This window comes from Tachyglossus aculeatus, chromosome 13, assembly GCF_015852505.1.
Source record: "Tachyglossus aculeatus isolate mTacAcu1 chromosome 13, mTacAcu1.pri, whole genome shotgun sequence".
NCBI lineage: Eukaryota > Metazoa > Chordata > Mammalia > Monotremata > Tachyglossidae > Tachyglossus > Tachyglossus aculeatus.
The window spans coordinates 7,192,366-7,213,292 of NC_052078.1; the positions used below are offsets into that span (position 1 = coordinate 7,192,366).

The 20,927-nt window shown below is 37.9% G+C and overlaps 1 protein-coding gene across 1 annotated transcript in view; it reads left to right on the plus strand.

Annotated features, from left to right (window-relative positions):
* Nucleotides 1-20,927, plus strand: part of RBM33 (RNA binding motif protein 33) — a 122,109-nt gene that overhangs the window by 44,647 nt on the left and 56,535 nt on the right. The window contains exons 10-12 of the mRNA XM_038755872.1: nt 5,309-5,367; nt 19,501-19,633; nt 20,057-20,394. Of these exons, the coding sequence (XP_038611800.1) occupies nt 5,309-5,367; nt 19,501-19,633; nt 20,057-20,394 (530 nt within the window). The remainder of the gene's footprint in view (nt 1-5,308; nt 5,368-19,500; nt 19,634-20,056; nt 20,395-20,927) is intronic.

Sequence of the window (20,927 nt, forward strand, 5' to 3'; positions counted from 1 at the left end):
CTTCCAGACTAGATGTACTATTTTCATAACTCTTTGGTTTTTGGCACCTCTTTGAAGATTAAAAATGACTTCATTTTAAAGCCTGTGCTTAATATTCCATTATTCCTTGGGGAAGTGTAATTTGCTTGTTCATAATCAATTTAGTATTCATTTTGTGAGATAATGGAAAACGATACTTGTCAGCCTCCCGTTTCAGGTATTGACAAACTGGTTTTTCAGGGGCAGAATGTATTGCATTGTGATGCCAACTGACTTAGAGTAGACTCCTCCAAAACAGTGAAGATAGGACTTCTAAAAAGGATTTTTTAAAATGGTATTTGTTAAGCACTCTGCTAAGCGCTGGGGTACAAGATAATCAGGTTTGGCGCAGTTTCTGTCCCACATAGGGATCACAGCCTTAATCCCCATTTTACAGGTGAGGTAACTGAGGCACAGGGAAGTGAAGTGACTTGTCCAAGGTCACCCAGCAGGCATGTGGCGGAGCTGGGATTAGAACCCAGGGCCCTGAACTCCCAGGCCTGTGCTCTATTCCACTTAGGCCATGCTACTTCTCAGCACCCAGATGAGCAACAAATTATTCCCTACTTTTTGGAGTGCACTATACCTCTGTCTCCTAATTTCTGAAAAGTAGTTTAAATTAGACCACCCAAGAATAGGATCCATAAACTGGACTGACCTAGAGTCCCCTGCAGCTCTACCATCTAATGAGCAGACAGGCTGAAATTAGCCAAATCGGATTGTTGTATTTGGGAGGAGTGGTTGGAGAAGAGGGCAGAGTGAAAATTTACTTCTACTTCCCTTGCTCTTGGGTCACTCTTGGTTAGCGTGGCTCAGTGGAAAGAGCACGGGCTTGGGAGTCAGAGGAGATGGGTTCTAATCCCGGCTCTGTCACTTGTCTGCTGTGTGACTTTGGGCAAGCCATTTCACTTCTCTGTGCCTCAGTTACCTCACCTAAAATGGGGATTAAGACTGTGAGCCCCACGTGGGACAACCTGGTTACCTTGTATCTACCCCCAAGGTAAATATTTTGAACAGTGCTTGGCACATAGTGTTTAACAAATACCATAATTATTATTGTTAGGAATCCTCAGCTTGTGGGACTCTTGCAGTGTAAACTACTGGCCATTCAGTATCACATGGATATAAAGTTGTCACACTGTCATCTCAGCAGTGACCTTAACCTCCAAATTGCCACTCGCATTCCTGCCTCACAAACCTCTGGTTCTACTGTTAGCTCTTCACAAACAAAGTCTGGTCAACTTCAAATGTGTGCAATGGACTATTGATCCTGTAGATGGGAAAATACATTCTATTGTGGCCCATGACTCAGTGAGAGAAAGCTTGTTTTACTTGTCATATGAAATGTTTTTCTTTTCAGTTACCTGCTCATCAGTAGGTATCTACATGGGACACAGCACCTAATGGTTTAAAGCATGCACTTCTGCTGATTAATATAACAGTGCCATGGACCTTGGTCAGTTGTATTTATTGAGCACTTACTGTGTGCAGAGCACTGTACTAAGTGCTTGGGAAAGTACAGTGTGACAGAATTGGTAGACACATTCCCTTCCCACATTGAGCTTTCAGTCTAGAGGGGGAGAGGGACATTAATATAAATAAATTACGATATGTACATAAGTGCTGTCGGATTGACGGAGGGGTGAATAAAGGGGGCACATCAGGGCAATGTAGAAGAGGAAATGAGGGCTCAATCAGAGAAGGCCTCTTGAGGGAGAAACCTTTAAAGGTGGGGAGAGTCTCTGTGGGATATGAAGAGGGAGGGCATTCCAGGCCAGAGGCAGGACATGGGTGAGAGGTCAGTGGCTAGATAGACAAGATTGAGGTACAGAGAGTAGGTTGGCACCAGAGGAGTGAAGTGTGCAACATCATCATCATCAGTCCTGCCCATTCCAGAATTGAGCTGGAGATTAATAGCTTGAAAGAGACTAGAACTGTTTACCACAGAGAGTTGCCTTTAAGTCCTTGGAAAGATTTTAAAATAAAACCCAACAGTATCTGTTCTACATTCACACAGAATAGATGGTTCCTAGTGAAGAGTAGTCTTTAATGTGCTGCTGTTGATTGCCTTCCTAAATGTGGAACTGCAGTAAATCTAATTTGTCGGACTAATTTTATTTATGTCTACATCTGTTAATGTTACAAAGTTCTTTGTAAAATCAACACAAGTTAGGAACTGTCAATTGGGAAGACACAAGACACTTGGCTTTACAGAGAAAAAAAACACTCCTGTATCTCGGTACCAATTCAGTAAATAAAGACTATGGTGATTATGATGTCCAGAAAAAAATCTGAGCCTGCTGAAGTTTTTTCTAGCCTGAAAATTTTCCCTACCTTTTCTCATGCTCTGTTGGCATCCTTTATTTATTATTAGCCTGACAGTGTTGAGGCTTGAATTATCATCATTTGACTAGTTGGACTAGTTTTTCATTATAGCATATTGCTGCTTCCTGCCATCAGCATTGTGGTCCTGCCTTTTTCTTTTGATTCATTCCCATTCTGCCACCCCAAATTAATCCCCAAATATTTGGAGGATACTGTGTGATGGGCAGTGAGCAGCTGTTCTTTCCAATGACCATGGAACAATGATAGTAATTGTGATAGTGCTTACTCTTTGCCGAGTGCTGTGCTGAGCACTGGAATAAATACAGGACAGTCAGGTCGGACACAATCCCTAGATCCAAGAGGAAATATTAGTGTTTTTTCTAGGTAAATTCAGAATGGCAAGATCTCTCTTAGGCTTCACTTGACATGAATGAAGGATTTAGGTTAGATGATATAATAATAATGATGGTATTAAAGTGCTTACTATGTGCAAAGCACTGTACTAAGCATGGGGGAGGTTACAAGGTGATCAGGTTGTCCCACGGGGGGCTCACAGTTTTAATCCCCATTTTACAGATGAGGTAACTGAGGCACAGAGAAGTTAAGTGAGTTGCCCAAAGTCACACAGCTGACAGTGGGTGGAGCCAGGATTTGAACCTATGACCTCTGACTCCAAAGCCCGTGCTCTTTCCACTGGACCATACTGCTTCTCACGCTGATATGAAAAGCATCTTGACTGGAAATCTTGAGATCAAAATGCTTTGCCAAGATTGATTGTAGAGCTGTCTTCTCTGGAGATTTTTAAAGTCAGAGCAGGCACTCTAGCTGGTCCTTAAAATTCTGACACATATTGCAGTTGGGTTTTGTACCATCGATTTTTATTTCCTTTTTGAAAATGGATTTATTAGGCAGTTCCTTTGGTGCTTTGAAAAAAAGAAGCCTTGAACCTTCTTGGCAACTTCAGAGGAGAGGCAAAGGGCCAACTAAAAGTTTTGTGGGAACCCGTTAGCCAATAAGTGCTGTCTCTACTTTTGAAATTCAAAGTCCAACATAATGCTCTTGTAAAAGGAAAAACTTCCTGCCTTCATTTCTTGCCTGTGTGGAAATAGGATCATAAGCACTAGCTTTGCATTCAGAGTGTGAAAGGAAAAGAATGCGTAGGTTTTGGGGGAAGATGGATGGGGAAGGGCCAGGTCTTAAAGAGCAAACAGGCCAAGTAGCCGCCACTGTGGGTCTTTCCAACCCAGAAATGCTCAGGTCTTGTCAGAGACCTGGGAAAAGTGAAGCTGGGAGTCCAACTCCAAAACCTGTGGGGGCAGTCACTTCCTAAGTCTACCATGGAGAGGGGAAATCTATGGATATGGAGTTTTCTTATTATTACTCTTGGGATAGTCCCTAATTCTGTAAACTTCAAGCACTGGAATCTTGGTATATTGAACAGGAACCACTGAAGCCTGGTTCTAAAATAAAAAAAAAAATTAATGGGTTGAATTTTATAAGTACCCAGAGTGGAGGGACATTTAGTACAGAGCGATTCAAAGATTAACTTTTTTCCCTTTGGCACTAGTGTATTTCTTACCAGTGTGATTTTCTTTTCATTTCCATTGTGATGTAGCCCTGCCCTAGTTTAAATCTTTTTACAGATCCTGGAAAATTTGGGACTCTAATCCTTAATTTAAAAAAAATTAACCCAAGGCAGTTCACAGCCTACCTGACTGGTTACATAATAGAAAGAGAATGGGTTCTAATCAGAGCTATTATGCTAACCTGCTCTGTGACCTTAGACAAGTCACTTAAACTCATTCTGCCTTTGTTTCCTCATCTGTAAAATGGGGTTGAGATTATTCATCTCTCTCCAGCGCTTAGAACAGTGACTTGCACATAGTAAGTGCTTAATAAATGCCATCATTATCATTATTATTATTCCTCCTAGGTTCTAAGTCTCTTCTGGGACAGGGACTTTGATCTGGTTGTCGTATATTTAGACTAACACATGCTTAGCACATAGTAAATACTTAATAAAAACTGTAATTATAAAGTAGCACATACTATAAGCAGTCAACAGTAATTCTACTGTAACTTAGAATAGTAATTAATCCTTACTTTTCCATCCATCAGACCATTATGGACTTTTTTAAACCTGTTCATATTTTTATCCACCCAGTAACTACCGGTTACAAATTCACACACCAACCACTCACTATGTGGAAGTTTTTACTTGTGTTGGTTTGAACTTATCATCCCGGAGCTTCAGTGGATGATGGGGGTGGAATTTTGTGAACAATAATTCCATTGTATTCTTATAAAACTAAACCAGTATAGGAAACAGCATCACTGGGAGGCAGTCTGAAATTTTTAATAGGGAAGCTTAAACATTAAAATTATTTGAGTCCCAGTCAGCCACTAGCCCAGTAGCTGAAACCCAGTCCCATTTTATGTGTAACATAAGCCCTTTCAGTTTTACTATATATATATATAGTATATATATATATATATATATATATATGTGTATATATATGCATACACACACAGCTTCAGTTGGGGGTTTAAAAGTTGTTTTTTTTTTCAGTGGAGCTTGAGCCCTTTCCCCCTATTATGGCTAAAAGGTTTCCCTTCTGGTGAACTCTCCCCTCTGTCACCCTAAAAAAAAGAAGACCCGTTTTGTGTATCCTAAATGGGGAAAAAAGTATTTTTCTTTCTTGTGGGACAGTTATGCTTTACTCTTAGAAATGGAAATGCGTTCATATAATTTTACATATTTGAACTTTAATCAATTTATTGAATGTTGAAAAGAAAATTATCCTCTGTGATAATGAACAGTAAATATTATTTTTTTAAAGTCACTTGGTCCAGGGTATTAACATCCATGATTTGGGCTAATTGGTTCTCATTTTAAATAGCCATCATATTTAGATAAAACAAATTCATATTAAAGATTTTTTAATGTATTTTTTTAATTTTTTAGTGCCCTTGTTACCGGTACCAAACCAGCCAAGACCTGCTGTAGGACCCCAGAGATTCCCAGTGAGTAGCAGCTGTTCCTTCTACTGTGATATGGATAAGCATACATTTGCAAAGAAATATTAATATAGCAAATAAAAGTGGTTCCAACTAAATATAATTTTAAGGATTAGTAAATATTGACAATAATCTGTGTAGTTGAAAATGTTTGTTAAAAGCTTAAGGTCAATGGATTTTTGAGAGCAGAATTAATTTTGTTTAACTGTAAAATTGTTGAATCAGAATTACCAGTGGGAGGTACAAATCCATTTCATCCTAAAGAATGTAAATTTTCATTTTTTATTGGTTTCCTATAATAAAAATGAAAGGTCCTTACTTTATTAGTGTGTGTATGGCATTCTGGATAAAGGGGTCTTGCTGCCTGGAAAAACAAATAGATAACTCTTTGGGAAAGCAGTATATTTCCTTAAAAAAGAAGCCACCAAACTTGGTGACTCACTCTTTTCTTTAAAACCTGCAGTCTCAAAATGTACTGTTTCTGAATTGATTATTGTCCAGTCCTTAGATTCTCTGCTTTTCTACTGCTCTGCACCCAGTAGGCACTCAATAAATGTTATTGATTGATTTTCTAACCTAGGTGGGAAATATTTCCATGAAACAGTCTGACTTTTTGTTGAAGGATAATTTGCTCACAGTTTTAAATTAGACTCAGGAATCTGCTTTTGTTCTCTCTCCCGAATGATACTTCAAGCCAAAAGAAGAGACTCTGCCATAGATTTTTTTTAACAAAGACTAACAAGTTGGATAGGTTAATTAGCAAAGAGGAAGTGAATTCATACCATCTATAGGGCATTAAAAAGAGGCAGATTAAAGTGCAGGTTCAAAACTTTAAGACAAAGGATTATCAAGGGTGGCAATTTGATAATTTGAAAAATTATTGGTGGAAAAAAACAAAGAATGTTCTTGTTTAAAACCTGATTTTTCGCCTATCTGTTAATCTTATTTTCCTTAGGTACACTCAGTTTTTTTATCAGGGCAATTTTAAAGCATTGTGACATGAGAAAATCTTTTTTGAGAATCATTCAACAAAATGTATGTTTTCAGAAGGTAACTAGTGACATGGGTCTTTTTTCATATCCGTGGCATGTGAGAAGTAATGGCTTTTGTGAGAAAGATGAGTTTTTTATGTTCCGTGAAAAATTAAAAACTCTTAATGGGCCAATCATTGCGAACCCTGTTTTTTGGTTTTAGTTGGTTCTCATTACAGTGATGATGACATTTTTAAAGTAAAATTTGAAGGTAGAAAATAAACTGTAGAAAAGAGAGTGGATGTAAATCAATGCTGTAATTGATATCCTTGTAAAAAATGTGTTTACAGCAACTGTAAAATTAGAATAGTCACTTTCAATTTTCCTTTGTGGTTTTTCCTATTTTGCTTTCATAATCTTGCCTGATTACTGTGGGAGGTGAAAGCTTTAAAATGAAGTGAATGTAAACTGTTTTGTCAGAAGTTCAATTTGTTCTTTGGAGTTACAAGGACTTGACTATGGCAGATATTTTCAGTTGCTTTCCATTGTTCTCTGGAAAGTTTCCTCAGAACAAATTAATGGGTATAATCTTTTACCAGGGATTTTTGGGTAAGGGGTGGATATTGGGAAGCGATAAGCAAGGGAATTCATTAAGTAATAAGAAAATCTAGGCCCAATTTTGCTGAATTTCTGTAGCACTTAGCCTCTTGTTTTCTCGTGATGTTGAACATGAAATGCTCTCTATTTTGAGTTGGTCAAGATCACTTTCGGTTTTTTAAGTTTATCCTCCACTCAACTCAGTTGCCTGTCTGCTTCAGAAAAAATATGATGTGAAACTGTAATTATATTGAAGATACTGCATTTTTTAAGTGTCACTAAAACTGTTTGCAAAGGCAAAAATTTTTAATTATGCTTAAAAGTTTATCTCTTTTTTGGTTATCATACAGGCTAAATCTTTGGATTATAATTATTTTGCATTCCCACCTCTAAATTGAATTTCGCCGATATTTTCAGACAAGTCATAAAAGGCCAAGATGCAATCAAATCTGAAGTGTAGCTTTTAAAAAAAGTGAATTGAAGAATGAAAGATAAATATGTCCCTCGGAAGTGTGTCAAGAAGAAGTTGAACACAGTGCATATTAATTGTACACTGAGAAACTTGTTCTTAAGATTCCAATACAAGACATCAGACCAATTGACAGAACTAACTATAAAAATACTATTTGACAAAACGAGACATTTTAACTTTTTACTTGTAATTTATTGAAGCTAATCAGTATATATACAACTGATTATAGTACGTGTACTATATATAGTATATATATGCTAGATTATAGTGTGTGTGTGTGTGTGTACATATATATATATATTATTCAATATAATGATATAACGAGATTTGGCAGGCACATTCCCTAACTACAAGCTTAATGCCTTATGTCCACAAATATTTTAGGAACTGAACAAAATAGTATACACCTGTTATAATATGACATTTGTTTGTTCTACAGGCTACTCACACTGTTTCTTGAATATTAGCTGTGAGTGATTGTTTATGAAAAAGAGAGTTCTTAATGTAGAATTAATCTATAAATTTCAGTTCAACACTTTGTATAATCATAAAACATACTTTCGTATGATTTTCATTTTAATTTCATCAGCATAACTTAAATATGAGGAAATAGCAAATTTACACCGGTGCTTTGCCTCAGGAGTTTTATAATTGAGACATATTAATTTTGAGTAAAAATAGCTTTTAGTCTGGATGGAAAAAGTACATATCAGTATTTGCATGTTGAATTCACAACATTTTGACTTGAAAATAATCAATAGAAAGTTCTCCAAGTCTAGTCCAAATGGCATTGAGGTACAGTGAAAGTTCCAAGTGGGCAGGGAACTTGCCACTTTGTTATAATGTACTTCCTAAGAATCTTGGTGCACTGCACCAGAGAATGCTCAATAAATCAATGAACAGTTCTACTACTCCTTCCTGTTGTTATTTTGGACTATAGAAGACTGACATTTTCGTTACTGTTTTGAAAGTGATGCAAAAGCCTTTTAAAACAGTGAAAAACTTAACTGATCCAAAATGGAGACCATAATATTTTAGCATTTAAAATTATTTATCCTGGAGAAATGCTTTGAAGATTGGAATTTCCCTTCTTCACTGTGTGTCACTTTGGGACTCAAAGTAGTATTTCCACGACTGGTATGCTTTGTATTCAGTACTAGAGTTTACGGCTGTTCTGAAATTTAAACCAGGCAGACACTAAGAAGGTTAGACATGGAGTTTTATTTTGTCTATTAAAAGTAATAATAATTGAAAACAACTATAGCTCTCCAACCTATCTTTGGTATTATGCTTAGAAAATTGGTGCTGAGTTGAACTCTTCCCTTCTACAAATAGTCCATTTTTGATTCAACCACTATTGAGACAAACATTTTCTGTTAAATATATTTATTTTCCCCAGTTATTTTAATGGGCACTGCGTTGTAGTGCCAAGCACTTAACAGAGTGCTTTGTGCTCACTAAGCACTCAATAAGTTTGACTGAATGAAATATGATTGGATAGTGCCTGGTTGACAAATAGGTAGAAAGTATGCTTGCAGTTTTGAGGCCTTATGACTGTAGTTGCCCAAATCTTAATTTTTATTTTTTGGTAATTGGAACACTTTTCCCTTAGAATTTTATGTTCATTTGCATATGTAGTTCATCTTTCTACTTCAAAGGTGTGTGAGTTATTTTCTGTATTCAAAATCTACCATCCTATTTTATTTTTATTTATAAATCAGACATTTTTCTGTTTGGAGTTCCCTAGAAAGTTTCACATATATAATGCAGACATAGCTTAAAATATAAGTTGAAACGTCTTTAACATCAAACACTTATGACCAAAAAAAGCCCAAATTATTCTCTTCTTACTTTGCCACCCTCTTACCTATTAATTACTAAATTTTGACATTAAATCCTACATAATTGATTTTTAAAGATCCTTCACTAGCATGTTTTAACATCCATTCATGTGATTAAGCCTTGACCCATCATGTAAATCCAGATGTCAGAGAACAGTTTTAAGTTTGTTTAAAGTGAATAATGAAAAGTTGTCAAGTAAGGGACAACTATATTTTTTAAACAAAATTATTCCACTCAGGAATAACCTTACTTTTATAGTAAAAATAAATGAAAATTTCCTTTGTTTACTGTGTAGTAGTAGCAAATCACAGGTAGAGTTTACTTCATTTTGTTTTCATTGTACAGGGTACTTGGTATCAGGTGGTGTTGATTGACATTTCTTGGATAGCGCTTTATACGGCATTTCATGCAAATCATGTTTGAATGAGACTGCTGCGTCAAATTACATTTCTTTCAGATTATAGCCCTTGCAGATGTGAAAGGGAAGCGTTATTGCATCTAGCCTAAAGCTTTCACTTCGAACACGTACTGTTTTTACAACTTGTCTGTAAAGCCCTGTAATTATAGCACTTTAAAGAGTAAAGGAATGATAGGCATTTTCTCTTCTCTGATCTATAAGTAGCAAGCAGATGTAGTATGAGATCCCTTCAGCTGTCATACATCGTCAAACTGGCATGGAGTGAATGCAGTTTAAAATGCAGGTGACATAATACCCAACATCCTCCATTTGCTATTGCGTTTCTGATTAATCATGATTACCATATATTATCATACCATCAAATTTAATCATATCAATGAATTCCCATCTGCAGGAGGAACAGCACTGGCTAAACACTATGGTAACCATCTATTAAATAAAAGAGGAATGGATGATTATAAAATTCACTAACCCTTTAATTTTACGTGATTTCACTAGCACATGCTCAGTGGATGGAAAAAAAAAAATCAAACCAATAAGAAAAGCCTAAAGGACATGTATCATTTACATGTAAGCTGTTAAATTAGTTGTTTGTAATATATTTGTAAGAGCTACTCAGCTCAGTGGTCCAAAAGAGATATTTAGAATTAGACTGTAATTTTTATATTCAGTTCTTCTAAAAGACCTTCACAGGATGCTTTTAAAAGCACCTTAACTGCTGCTATCTAAAGAGCAAAATAGTAACAGTTAATGGATTTAGGCTGCTCTTAAGCATTATGTGATAGGAACCATTCATTTACCCAGGGAATTTGGGTCTTAATGGCTATATAGCACATAACTGTCAATCATTAGAAGCCAAATATTGACAGCAATCAGGACAATCTCACACACTTACAAATACCATTGTGTGACCTAGGAAACCTTGGTGGTTTTTTTTTAACATTGTAATTAATATTAAGAAAGCATAGATAAAGCAAAAACACAGTCAGTTAACAATCATGTTTCTAGAATCCAATTAAGCCATAACAGTTCTTACATAAGGTCTACTAGAAGGTACAGTCCCTGTCCTACAGTCTAAGGGAGAGGTATTTAACCCCCATTTTACAGATGACGACCTGAGGCACAGAGTTGTGACTTGCTTAAGGTCACATAGCAGGCAAATGGCAGAGCGGAGATTAGAAACCAGGTCTCCTGACACTCAGGCTGATGCTGTTTTCATGGAGTGATCATGGAGACTGGAGCCACCTATGCAAGAAAATAAGCTTTATGAAAGATGCAAGGGAAGGATTATTCATTTTAATATCTGTCTCCCCCTCTACACTATAAGATCTTTAAGGGCAGGGAACATGTCTACTAATTCTGTTGTACTCTCCCAAGTGCTTAATATAGTGCCCTGCATATAGTAAGCACTCAATAAATACATTAGGTTGATTGGATATAGTTTAGTGAAGAAAGAGGAGAGCATTCTATGTACCTTATAATTAAATGAATTAAAATCTCTGCTGTGTGTGGCCCTGGGCAAGTCACTAAACTTGTCTGTGCCTCAGTTACCTCATCTGTAAAATGGAGATTAAGACTGTGAGCCCTATGTGGCCAGGTACTCTGTCCAACCTAATTTGCTTGCATCCACCTGTATGTATGTATATATGTTTGTACATATTTATTACTCTATTTTACTTGTGCATATCTATTCTATTTATTTTATTTTGTTAGTATGTTTGGTTTTGTTCTCTGTCTCCCCCTTTTAGACTGTGAGCCCACTGTTGGGTAGGGACTGTCTCTATATGTTGCCAACTTGTACTTCCCAAGCGCTTAGTACAGTGCTCTGCACACAGTAAGTGCTCAATAAATACGATTGATTGATTGATCCACCCCAGCTCTTGGAACAGTGCCTGGCACACAGTGAGTGCTTAAAAAGTACTACAATTATTATTGTTATACAGTCCGTGTTCCACATAGGACTCATAATCTTAATATCTATTTTACAGATGAGGTAACTGAGACACAGACAAGTTTAGTGACTTGCCCAGGGCCACACACAGCAGAGATTTTAATTCATTTAATTATAGTCACCACGTCTTGGATAGGGCACAACAGAAATAGAAAAGGTACAGACAAATGAGGGCAGGGAGTAGGTTCCATGTTGGAAAGTGAAGCCTGAAGGACAACAGGAATCATATTGACAAAGTCATGAAGGTTATGTGTGGGGTGCATCCAGAATTATTTTTCATCAGATCCCTTAGTACCACTGCTAGGGAGCCTTTGAATGCTGAAAATACCCTTTCCATACATCAGGTTGAAAGCATTGAGAACTTACCCCAGGAAGTTTAGATAATAGGACTAAATGAGTTAGTAGGTACGTCTCTAAGCATAAAGAGGAATGACACCCAGTTCTTTCTCCAAGCAGCTCTTGGTGATTTCTGGCCCAAATGGACTATTCCTGCTTGGCAAATTTTATATCTTGAAGGCTTTGCCAGTTGTAACAAGTGCTTGGATTTTGGGGAGCTATATTTTATAAATAAATCCAGGGTAGTCATTGTAAGCAATATTGTTACCAACCCACAACACTTTCCTGGGTTTTAATTTCACCAGAGTAGATTTTGCACCGTTGGTGCCTTCTGAGTACAGTGGCTACCAATCAACCTACACATCAGGCAAAAACTCCTCACTCTCGGCTTCAAGGCTGTCCATCACCTCGCCCCCTCCTACCTTACCTCCCTTCTTTCCTTCTACAGCCCAGCCCGCACCCTCCGCTCCTCTGCTGCTGACCTCCTCATGGTGCCTCGTTCTCGCCTGTCCCACTGTCGATCCCTGTAACCACGTCCTCCCCCTGGCCTGGAATGCCCTCCCTCCGCACATCCGCCAAGCTAGCTCTCTTCCTCCCTTCAAAGCCCTACTGAGAGCTCACCTCCTCCAGGAGGCCTTCCCAGACTGAGCCCCCTCCTTCCTCTCCCCCTCCCCATCCCCCCGCCTTACCTCCTTCCCCTCCCCACAGCACCTGTATCCTGTATCTGTTTGTACAGATTTATGACTCTATTTTACTTGTACATATTTACTATTTTGCTTATTTTATTTTGTTAATATGTTTTGTTGTCTGTCTCTCCCTTCTAGACTGAGCCCGCTGTTGGGTAGGAACCGTCTCTGTATGTTGCCAACTTGTACTTCCCAAGCGCTTAGTACAGTGCTCTGCACACAGTAAGCGCTCAGTAAATACTATTGAATGAATGAATGAGTACTTAATAATAATAATAATGATGCATTTATTAAGCGCTTACTATGTGCCAAGCACTGTTCTAAGCACAGGGGAGGTTACAAAGTGGTCAGGTTGTTCCACTTGGGGCTCACAGTATTAATCCCCATTTTTCAGATGAGGTAACTGAGGCACAGAGAAGTGATGTGACTTGCCCAAAGTCACACAGCTGACAATTGGCGGAGCCGGGATTTGAACCCATGACCTCTGACTCCAAAGCCCATGCTCTTTCCACTGAGCCATGCAGCTTCTCTAAGCGCTGTACTTTCCCAAGTGCTTAGCACAGTGCTCTGCGCACAGGAAGCGCTCAACAAAGACGATTGGATGAAGGAATGAAAGCCCAAAGCGGCAGCAGCAGAGACGATCGTCCGCTTGTTCATTCATTCATTTGATCGTACTTATTGAGCACTTCCTGTTTGCAGAGCACTGTACTAAGCGCTTTGGAAGTACTTCCATGGCCCACAGAAGTGAACATGATATGCTGCAATATTCTGTCTGATTTGTGACCTGGACTGGTGAGAGAATGTCCAAGAGCCTTAAATTGGGGGTGGAAACTGGATGAACTTGACGGGAAAATCTTTAGAACATGTCCAAAGGATGTGACTTCTTTTTTTTTTTTTTGCTATGATGAAGAAAATATCTTCCTCCAAAATAAAGGTAGGCAATTTAGAAAGGGATTTTTTAGAGCATATCCGTTGAAATAAGAGGATTAACATTTTGTGACAGATGGCTCTCGTTTTAATTGGTCATAGGTTACAAGTGGTCATTATTCTTTGCATTTAAACCATTTAATCAGAATTAACTGTCACCCTACTTAACTGTCGGTGTGTTTTTCATATAGCTCTTTGCATTTTAAGTGAGATTAATAAATGAAAACATGTTGTAGAGGCAGGATGTAATTTATTGAAAGATTCATGAAGTTCCAATGACATTGTTAAGGTATTTAATTAGTCTCATGAAAGTACACAGAGTGACCCTTTTAGGGAAACTGATAAGTCATATAATAGCCATTATATCCTCTTTATTCTTTGCTTTATAAGATTAACTTTGTCCTAAGCAATTTATGCAAAGTTTCATCTTCTTTCCTTTACTAACCTAAGTTATCAGCCCTTCATGAATAGATTATTGTAGATAGCATCATGTAATTAACAAGAGATGCAGAAAAGTAAAAGTACAATTTGTGTAAGAATTGTATGAGCGAATGTTAATTTCTTAACTAGGAAGGATATTTAAGGGGATAAAAAGGAAAGCAAAATAGTATAATTCTTTGAAAGGATTAAAGGAGTCTTATCTTGTGTTCTCCCTTAAGGTAGGATTGTACCAGTGTGTGAAAATCAGGTTGAATACCTCATATTCTCAAATCCATGGTGAATCATAGGAGCAACTTTTGGCAAAATGGATTGCCGACATATTTTGGCTTACATATCAGTAGTGGAAGTTAGTAAAATGTCAAATCTCAGAACAGTCATTTCTGCTATAGAGAGATGGCAGTTTTGTTCATGAAGAACACCATTGAAGACATTTTTGGGTAGGAAACCCCCATATTATTTTTATCTCCAAAACCTACACCTTTGCCAATCATTGTTATTTTCACTTTATTAAATACTGAGAAGTTGATACAGTTCAGTAAGGCTGAGGCAGAGCTAGGAAAGTATAGTAACATCATCCCTTGACAGGCCATACATACTTGCCAAACTCTTTCTTCTTACACAGAATCTATTTGTGTTAACTTGTGGATTGTTATTCCCAGAACAAGCTTGTGTGGGAAGAGTGTTCTGCTTAAGCCATATTCCACTTATGTATGTATTTCATCAGAAGTATGATTCAAACATTGTATCAATCCTATTTTCTAAAGTAAATGATTTAAAAATATTTCTTTAGTTGAATTCTCCAGCATCAAAATGTCCTTGACCTGGCCCTTATTTTGTGGTTATTGAAAGAATTGCCATTTTGACTCTTGTGGGTCATTTTTTATTAAAACAAGAACGGCTCTAAAACTGAAATTGTTTTCTGCCTACTCTTCAAGTATGCATTCTTTCACAAAACCCACCCATTCTGCTAGTCTTGTTCCTCTCACAAATAAGTTAAAGCTCTTCAATTGTTTGGTCACAAGAGATTTCGGGTATGTACGATTATACAGGGTTCATGTTGTAGCTTCTTATACTTCTTCTATTTGCCGGTTACTCTCAAGTCCCTAGGAATATTTCCTGTCTCAATAGAGATGGAGTAAAATGTTTCCTGAGTCAAGTAGACCAGCTACAATTGTCTTTTCATTGAAAGCTCTGATAATATTTGAATTTTCCCTTTGCTAAAATAGTGCATCTAGAGAAAAATTAATCTCTGTTCTACCTCACCACTTTCTAAAAGGTAGTTGATGTTAGATCAATCCTTCAATCTTGTCAGGTAACTTATTTTGGTTGAGGTCAATGAAAAGTTCAGGCTGCCAAAATTTTTTTATCTCACTACCTATGTTCTGTCACTGCTGGATGAATTGGGAAATAACTTTTTAAAAATGCCCTCAAATCCTAAGATGTTTATAAGCACTTTTTCTTTTTTTCCCCACCAAAACTGGAATACATCTTGGAGTATAAAGTGACTTCTTCCTCTAGAACTTTGCTAATGCTGAGCTGAGCTTCACCTGGGAAAACCCATTTCACACATACTAATCCAAGCGCTAGTCAGAATTTTTTTACCCATAGAGAAGATTATAGTTTGGTTTTTTTTTTTTGGCTGTTGAAATATGGAAAACTTCATCCTGTTATATTTTTATTGTTCATTATCGACCGTTCATCGCATAACAGAATTGTCAATTCTCTTATAGAACTTTCAATAGTGCCATGAACTCCCAGTTAATTTTCCAACTTTTGAATACAGAAAGTTAGATCTCCTGATTTCTTTTATCCACTCCAGCGCTTAGTACAGTGCCTGGCACATAGTAAGTGCTCAACGAACATTATTATAATAATTATTATTAGAGCGCACTGTCTCAGGTTGTGATTGGATAAGTTTCTGTGTAGTAAGTTAGAGCTTAGGCCTCATACCTCCTCACCCAAACAGTTTTCTGTCTCTTTTACAAAAGAGGTGTTCATTGCAAATTTTCCATACTAGCATTGTTTAAATGATAGAAACTAAATTTGCCCACTTATGTGAAGTCAGAAAACCTAGGCAGGTAATATAAATTGCAGCTTCAGGCTTATTTGAGGTCATCTCCTTTGTCCTCACTGATCTAACTGCCTCCACCTCCCACCTGTACTTTGCGGCTTAGATCATCTGCCAAATCAAGATTCAATACCTGTTCTTCCTCTGTCAAGCTGGGAACCCCGTGTGGGACAGGGACTACATCTGGCCTGATTTTCTTGTATCTCCCCCATCGCTTAGTACAGTGTTTGACAATAATAGGTGCTTAACGGATACCTCAATTATTAGTATTATAATTTTTCACGTGTCTTTCATCTCCTCCAAAACCTCCAATGGTTACCCATTCATCTTTGCATCAAAGTCCTGACCATAAACTCTAAGGAAGTCCATCAACTCCCAATCCACTCCCTTCTCTTACTATATCCTCTTGACACTCGTCAGTCTTTCCAAGCTCATTGTGCCTAGTTCTCGATTCTTCTCCCTATGACCCTGGCTCATGACTTTCCTCCTGCCTGCAGCTCCTTTTTTCAGATCTGCTAGACTACAGCTCTTTCTCCTCAAAGCACATCCTTTTTAATGATCTTCGTCAAGCGCTTATTGTGTGCCAGGCACTCTCCTAAGTGCTGGGATTCATACAAGATAATCAGGTAGGAAATATTCCATGTTCCAGAAGTGACTTGCCCAAGGTCACATAGCACACAAGTGGCAGAGCTGGGATTAGAACCCAGGTTCTCTGCCTCCCAGCTCCGTGCGCTCTTTCCATTAGACAACACTGTTTCTGGTGTCCCGTTTGTTCCAGGATGCTTTCCCCGATCAATCAATCCATCAGTGGTATTTATTGAGCGTTTACTCTGTGCAGAACACTGTACTAAATGCTTAATCTTTCTCCTCCCTGGTCTCATCCTCTTAGCTGTCATCTCACCGTGGCACTTTTTTACTTTGTACTTCTTGTTGCATATGTGCACCTATAGCAATTTTACAGCCTTTAAGTACATTTGAGCATATCTGCTATTTTAAATTTATTTTGTGGATGTCTTCCGTAGCTAGATGATGATGATGAAATTTGTTAAGCGTTTACTATGTGCCACAAGCACTGTTCTAAGCGCTGGGGTAGATACAAGGTGATCAGGTTGTCCCATGTGGGGCTCACAGTCTTCATCCCCATTTTACAGATGAGGTAACTGGGACCCATTGAAGTGACTTGCCTAAGGTCACACAGCAGACAAGTGGCAGCGCCGGGATTAGAACCCACGACCTCTGACTCCCAAGCCCGGGCTCTTTCCACTGAGCCACGCTGCAGCTGAATAGTAAGATCATTGTGAGCAGGGATCATGTCTTCTATTTGACTCCCAAGCCTCAATAAATGCCAAGTCCTAGAACTTGGAATGAAAGACAAAAGTGCTGTACTGTTTTGGGGAGTCTCTGCACGTCTTACCCCTCAGTTGATCACCTCTCAAATACTTTACCACACGTTGAAAGCTTGAAGGAGGTGGGAGGAAAATAGTCACCTTTAAAATAATGTCTTAAAGTTAGTGATTTAGTTGTTGACTTAGGAATTTTAGCTACCAGGAAAAGTTTTTATTCTGTTCTGGAACATGAAGATAGGTAGATAGTGAAATCTTTTTCAGGAGTAAAGGTGCTGATTCCCCCCCAGTTGAAAATTATTTAAAATTTAAATGAAAGTAACTTGATACTTCTGTCAGCATTTTGACCCTTTTTTCTTCCTCCTTTCACCCTCAGCCGCTGTTTAGTTCATCAGTATATTAAAATAATGGTGACTAATATCAGTAAGGACTTATTAGTCTTGAAATATACTGCCTGCAGTCACAGTGCAAGAAGTTTGACAGCAAATCAGTAGCATATTTCCAAATTGTTATATTTTTCAATTAATTTACCTGTTTTTTTTAACAGAGTCTGATAGAAAGCAGCAGTTTGTAATGAAAACACCTACCTTTACTAAATTGATCGTGATATGCCACAGACATATTCTTATGACAAATGCACTTTTGTGAATTTTTTTTAATGCTAAGCAAAATCGTGTGGAATGAAGAATCAGCTTGTAATGTCTGGGTACTGTAGAACCAGAATTTCACATATTAGCAGGGTAAACTCATCACCATCCGTTGAAGCTGTAGAAATTGAACATTATGCTTGGGTAGGTTTGGACAAGCCCTTTAAAATTTCAGATCTCTTTCAACGTTAATGATTGTGTGGCATATTTCATGTAAATGGGTATTTGCCCTCGAGCCTGGTTGGAAATATTGAGAAACTAAACTTGGCTTTCTAAATGTAGCATTAGTGCATTTTTCATTTTATAGAAGTGAGGCTTTTGTACACTGAAACTCTTTTTACAAGTAACAGGTGACTTGAGTTCTGCTGCTGATCATGAAGGGCTTATACATCCATGTTTATGGTTTTCCTAGTGCGTTATTTCTCTTCCATCTTCCTTTAGGCGCCCTATCTTTTGCCCACTCTATTTTTTATTAGCAATGAGATTTATCTTTGAGCTTTGATTTTTTTCATGTTCTCCTGTCCAATTCTCTCGAATAATTGAGACAATTGGCTCTATGTGCAAATGTCATTAAGGCCAATAGTGGATTTTCTGACAGCTCATTATTATCTGAAATCTTGGTATAGAGAGTTTGTTGTATTTAATTGCCAAACAGGTTTTTGTTGGATTTTAACAGAATGATAATGGCAAATAAACCCAGGAGTTTATTAAATTTATTTCATTCCCATTTTTTCTACTTATATCCTACTGGATAGGTGAAAAGTAAAAAAAGAAAACATTTCAGTAGTAGTTAGCTTTATGTGCTGCATGTTATTGAATAACGTTAATCCTCAATTTAAAAAAATGTTTGCTACTAAATTAAAACTGCAGACTTTTAGTGTTTCTTTAATAATTTGGATGTTAAGTATTTAAAGTCTTGGACTTAGGGGTATTATCAAAATGGTTCTGTTTTGTGTATTGAAGATTTTGTAATTTTCTGAGTTCTACAAATTGATTTTTTTCATGTTTTGAAGTAAATCTGCTTCTTTGCTGTAGCTTAGATTGTGCTAAATAGATGGCAGAGAATAGCGTGGTTTAAGAAGATAAATGTCAAGAACGTTTTCTAAAGTAGACATTCAGGCCTTTGGATTAATGAGAAAGAAGGTCAATAATTGCATGGATTTCAATAAGCCTGACAAGAAATGTTATTCCTGTGGTGCAGCAATGATATTAAAATGTATTGAATTAATTTCCAAAAACCGTTTTCAGGTTTTTTGACTTTTGTGGCAAAATCACCCATTTTGGTTGCCGGCCTGTTCAGATTATGGGAGATAATTGATAAATCAACTGACTTTTATAGGGCAAATTTAGTGTGGCCTGTACATAGGCATTTCTCAAAGGTACATTTAATTTTTCTGAATTCTGCGGCCTCACCACACCCTTCTTCTTCTCCTTCTTCAGGTTCCCCCAGAGTTTCCACAGCACACACCTGGGCCCGTCCCCTCTACTTTCAGTCAGCCCCCTCGGCTTCCACTTCAGGACCAGTGGAGAGCCCCACCACCACCACAAGAAAGAGATCCTTTCTTCTTAGGAGGTAACACGGTTGTACACCTGATGCCATTTTCCTTGAGGAGACAGTAGTTTTTGCTTTTGTAACATTTCTTGGAGGTCGTCCTAAGATAATCAGCCGTTCAGTTTTAGGCTCATGCCTATAACCATGTTATTTTCCCTTTTTCACGTGGATTGTCATCCCTTTTACCTATTTTAGTTGAATCTAAATGAGTATTATCTCTTGGGTGCCTGAAATGGATAATACCTCACATGAGGGAGGGAGGGTTGAACAGCCCGTCAGCGACGCAAGCAGGTGTGCTCTGAAGTATAAAAAGACCAGAAGCCTCAAGTCGTGTCAAACTTTCTTCCCCCAAATTATCAACAATTTGTATTTGTTGTTGGAGTGAATGTAAAATTGTGGGTTGCTGTGTAACAGGAAGATAATACTGCCTGTCATTCCATTTAGTTTCAGGAGACCCAAGGTTCCCAAGTCATCATTTATTTGAGCAACGCAGTCCCCCACCGCCACCACCTCCTCCCACGCTTCTTAACAGCAGCCATCCGGTTCCTACGCAGAACCCCTTGCCTTTCCCTCAGCCTGGACCAGCATTTAATCAACAAACACAGCAACCGGTATTTCCCAGAGAAAGGCCAGTAAGACCAAATATCCAGCCTCCTGTGGGGATCCTTCATTTCAACCAACCCGGCACACCAAATACCCGGCCTTTCATTCCTCCGAGACAGCCATTCTTACCGGGCCCAGGGCAGCCGTTCCTACCAACGCATACTCAGCCCAACATGCAGGTAAGGTGATGCATCAATAAAAAGAGTTTGATTTAAGGTTTCTTACATTTGATTCCATTTTATTAAGCTACCTGGCCACAATGGCTTCGTGAAAATTTGAAGCGAAGCTATCACTGGGTTACATTGTTTGTCATGGTAGTGAATGCCATCTTTTCCTGGGATTCACGAATTTAAGAATGAAAAATCTCTATCACGGGTTTATTTCAGAAAGGATTGGAAAGATGTCTAAGGGTTTAGAGCTAATGAGATTAGAATCCCTTTTCTTATGCATTTTATTCATCATCCTGTGGTTTCTTAAGTTGATGTAGTCTAGCAAAGATCAGAAGGTTCTGTTTAGAAGTATGTTCTTCACAGGGGAGATTTAAGTCTTTGTTTTGCATAGAAAATATAGCTGTTATCACTGAAAAATCTTGAGTGCCCTCTGCTGATGGAAATTAGTTTTCTGCTTTGTCTAACTGGGAGTCTGTACGCTTTGAGTTTGTATGATGTGTGTGTTATTTTTCTTCCGTCTTTAAAGTTCATGGTGAAAGTAG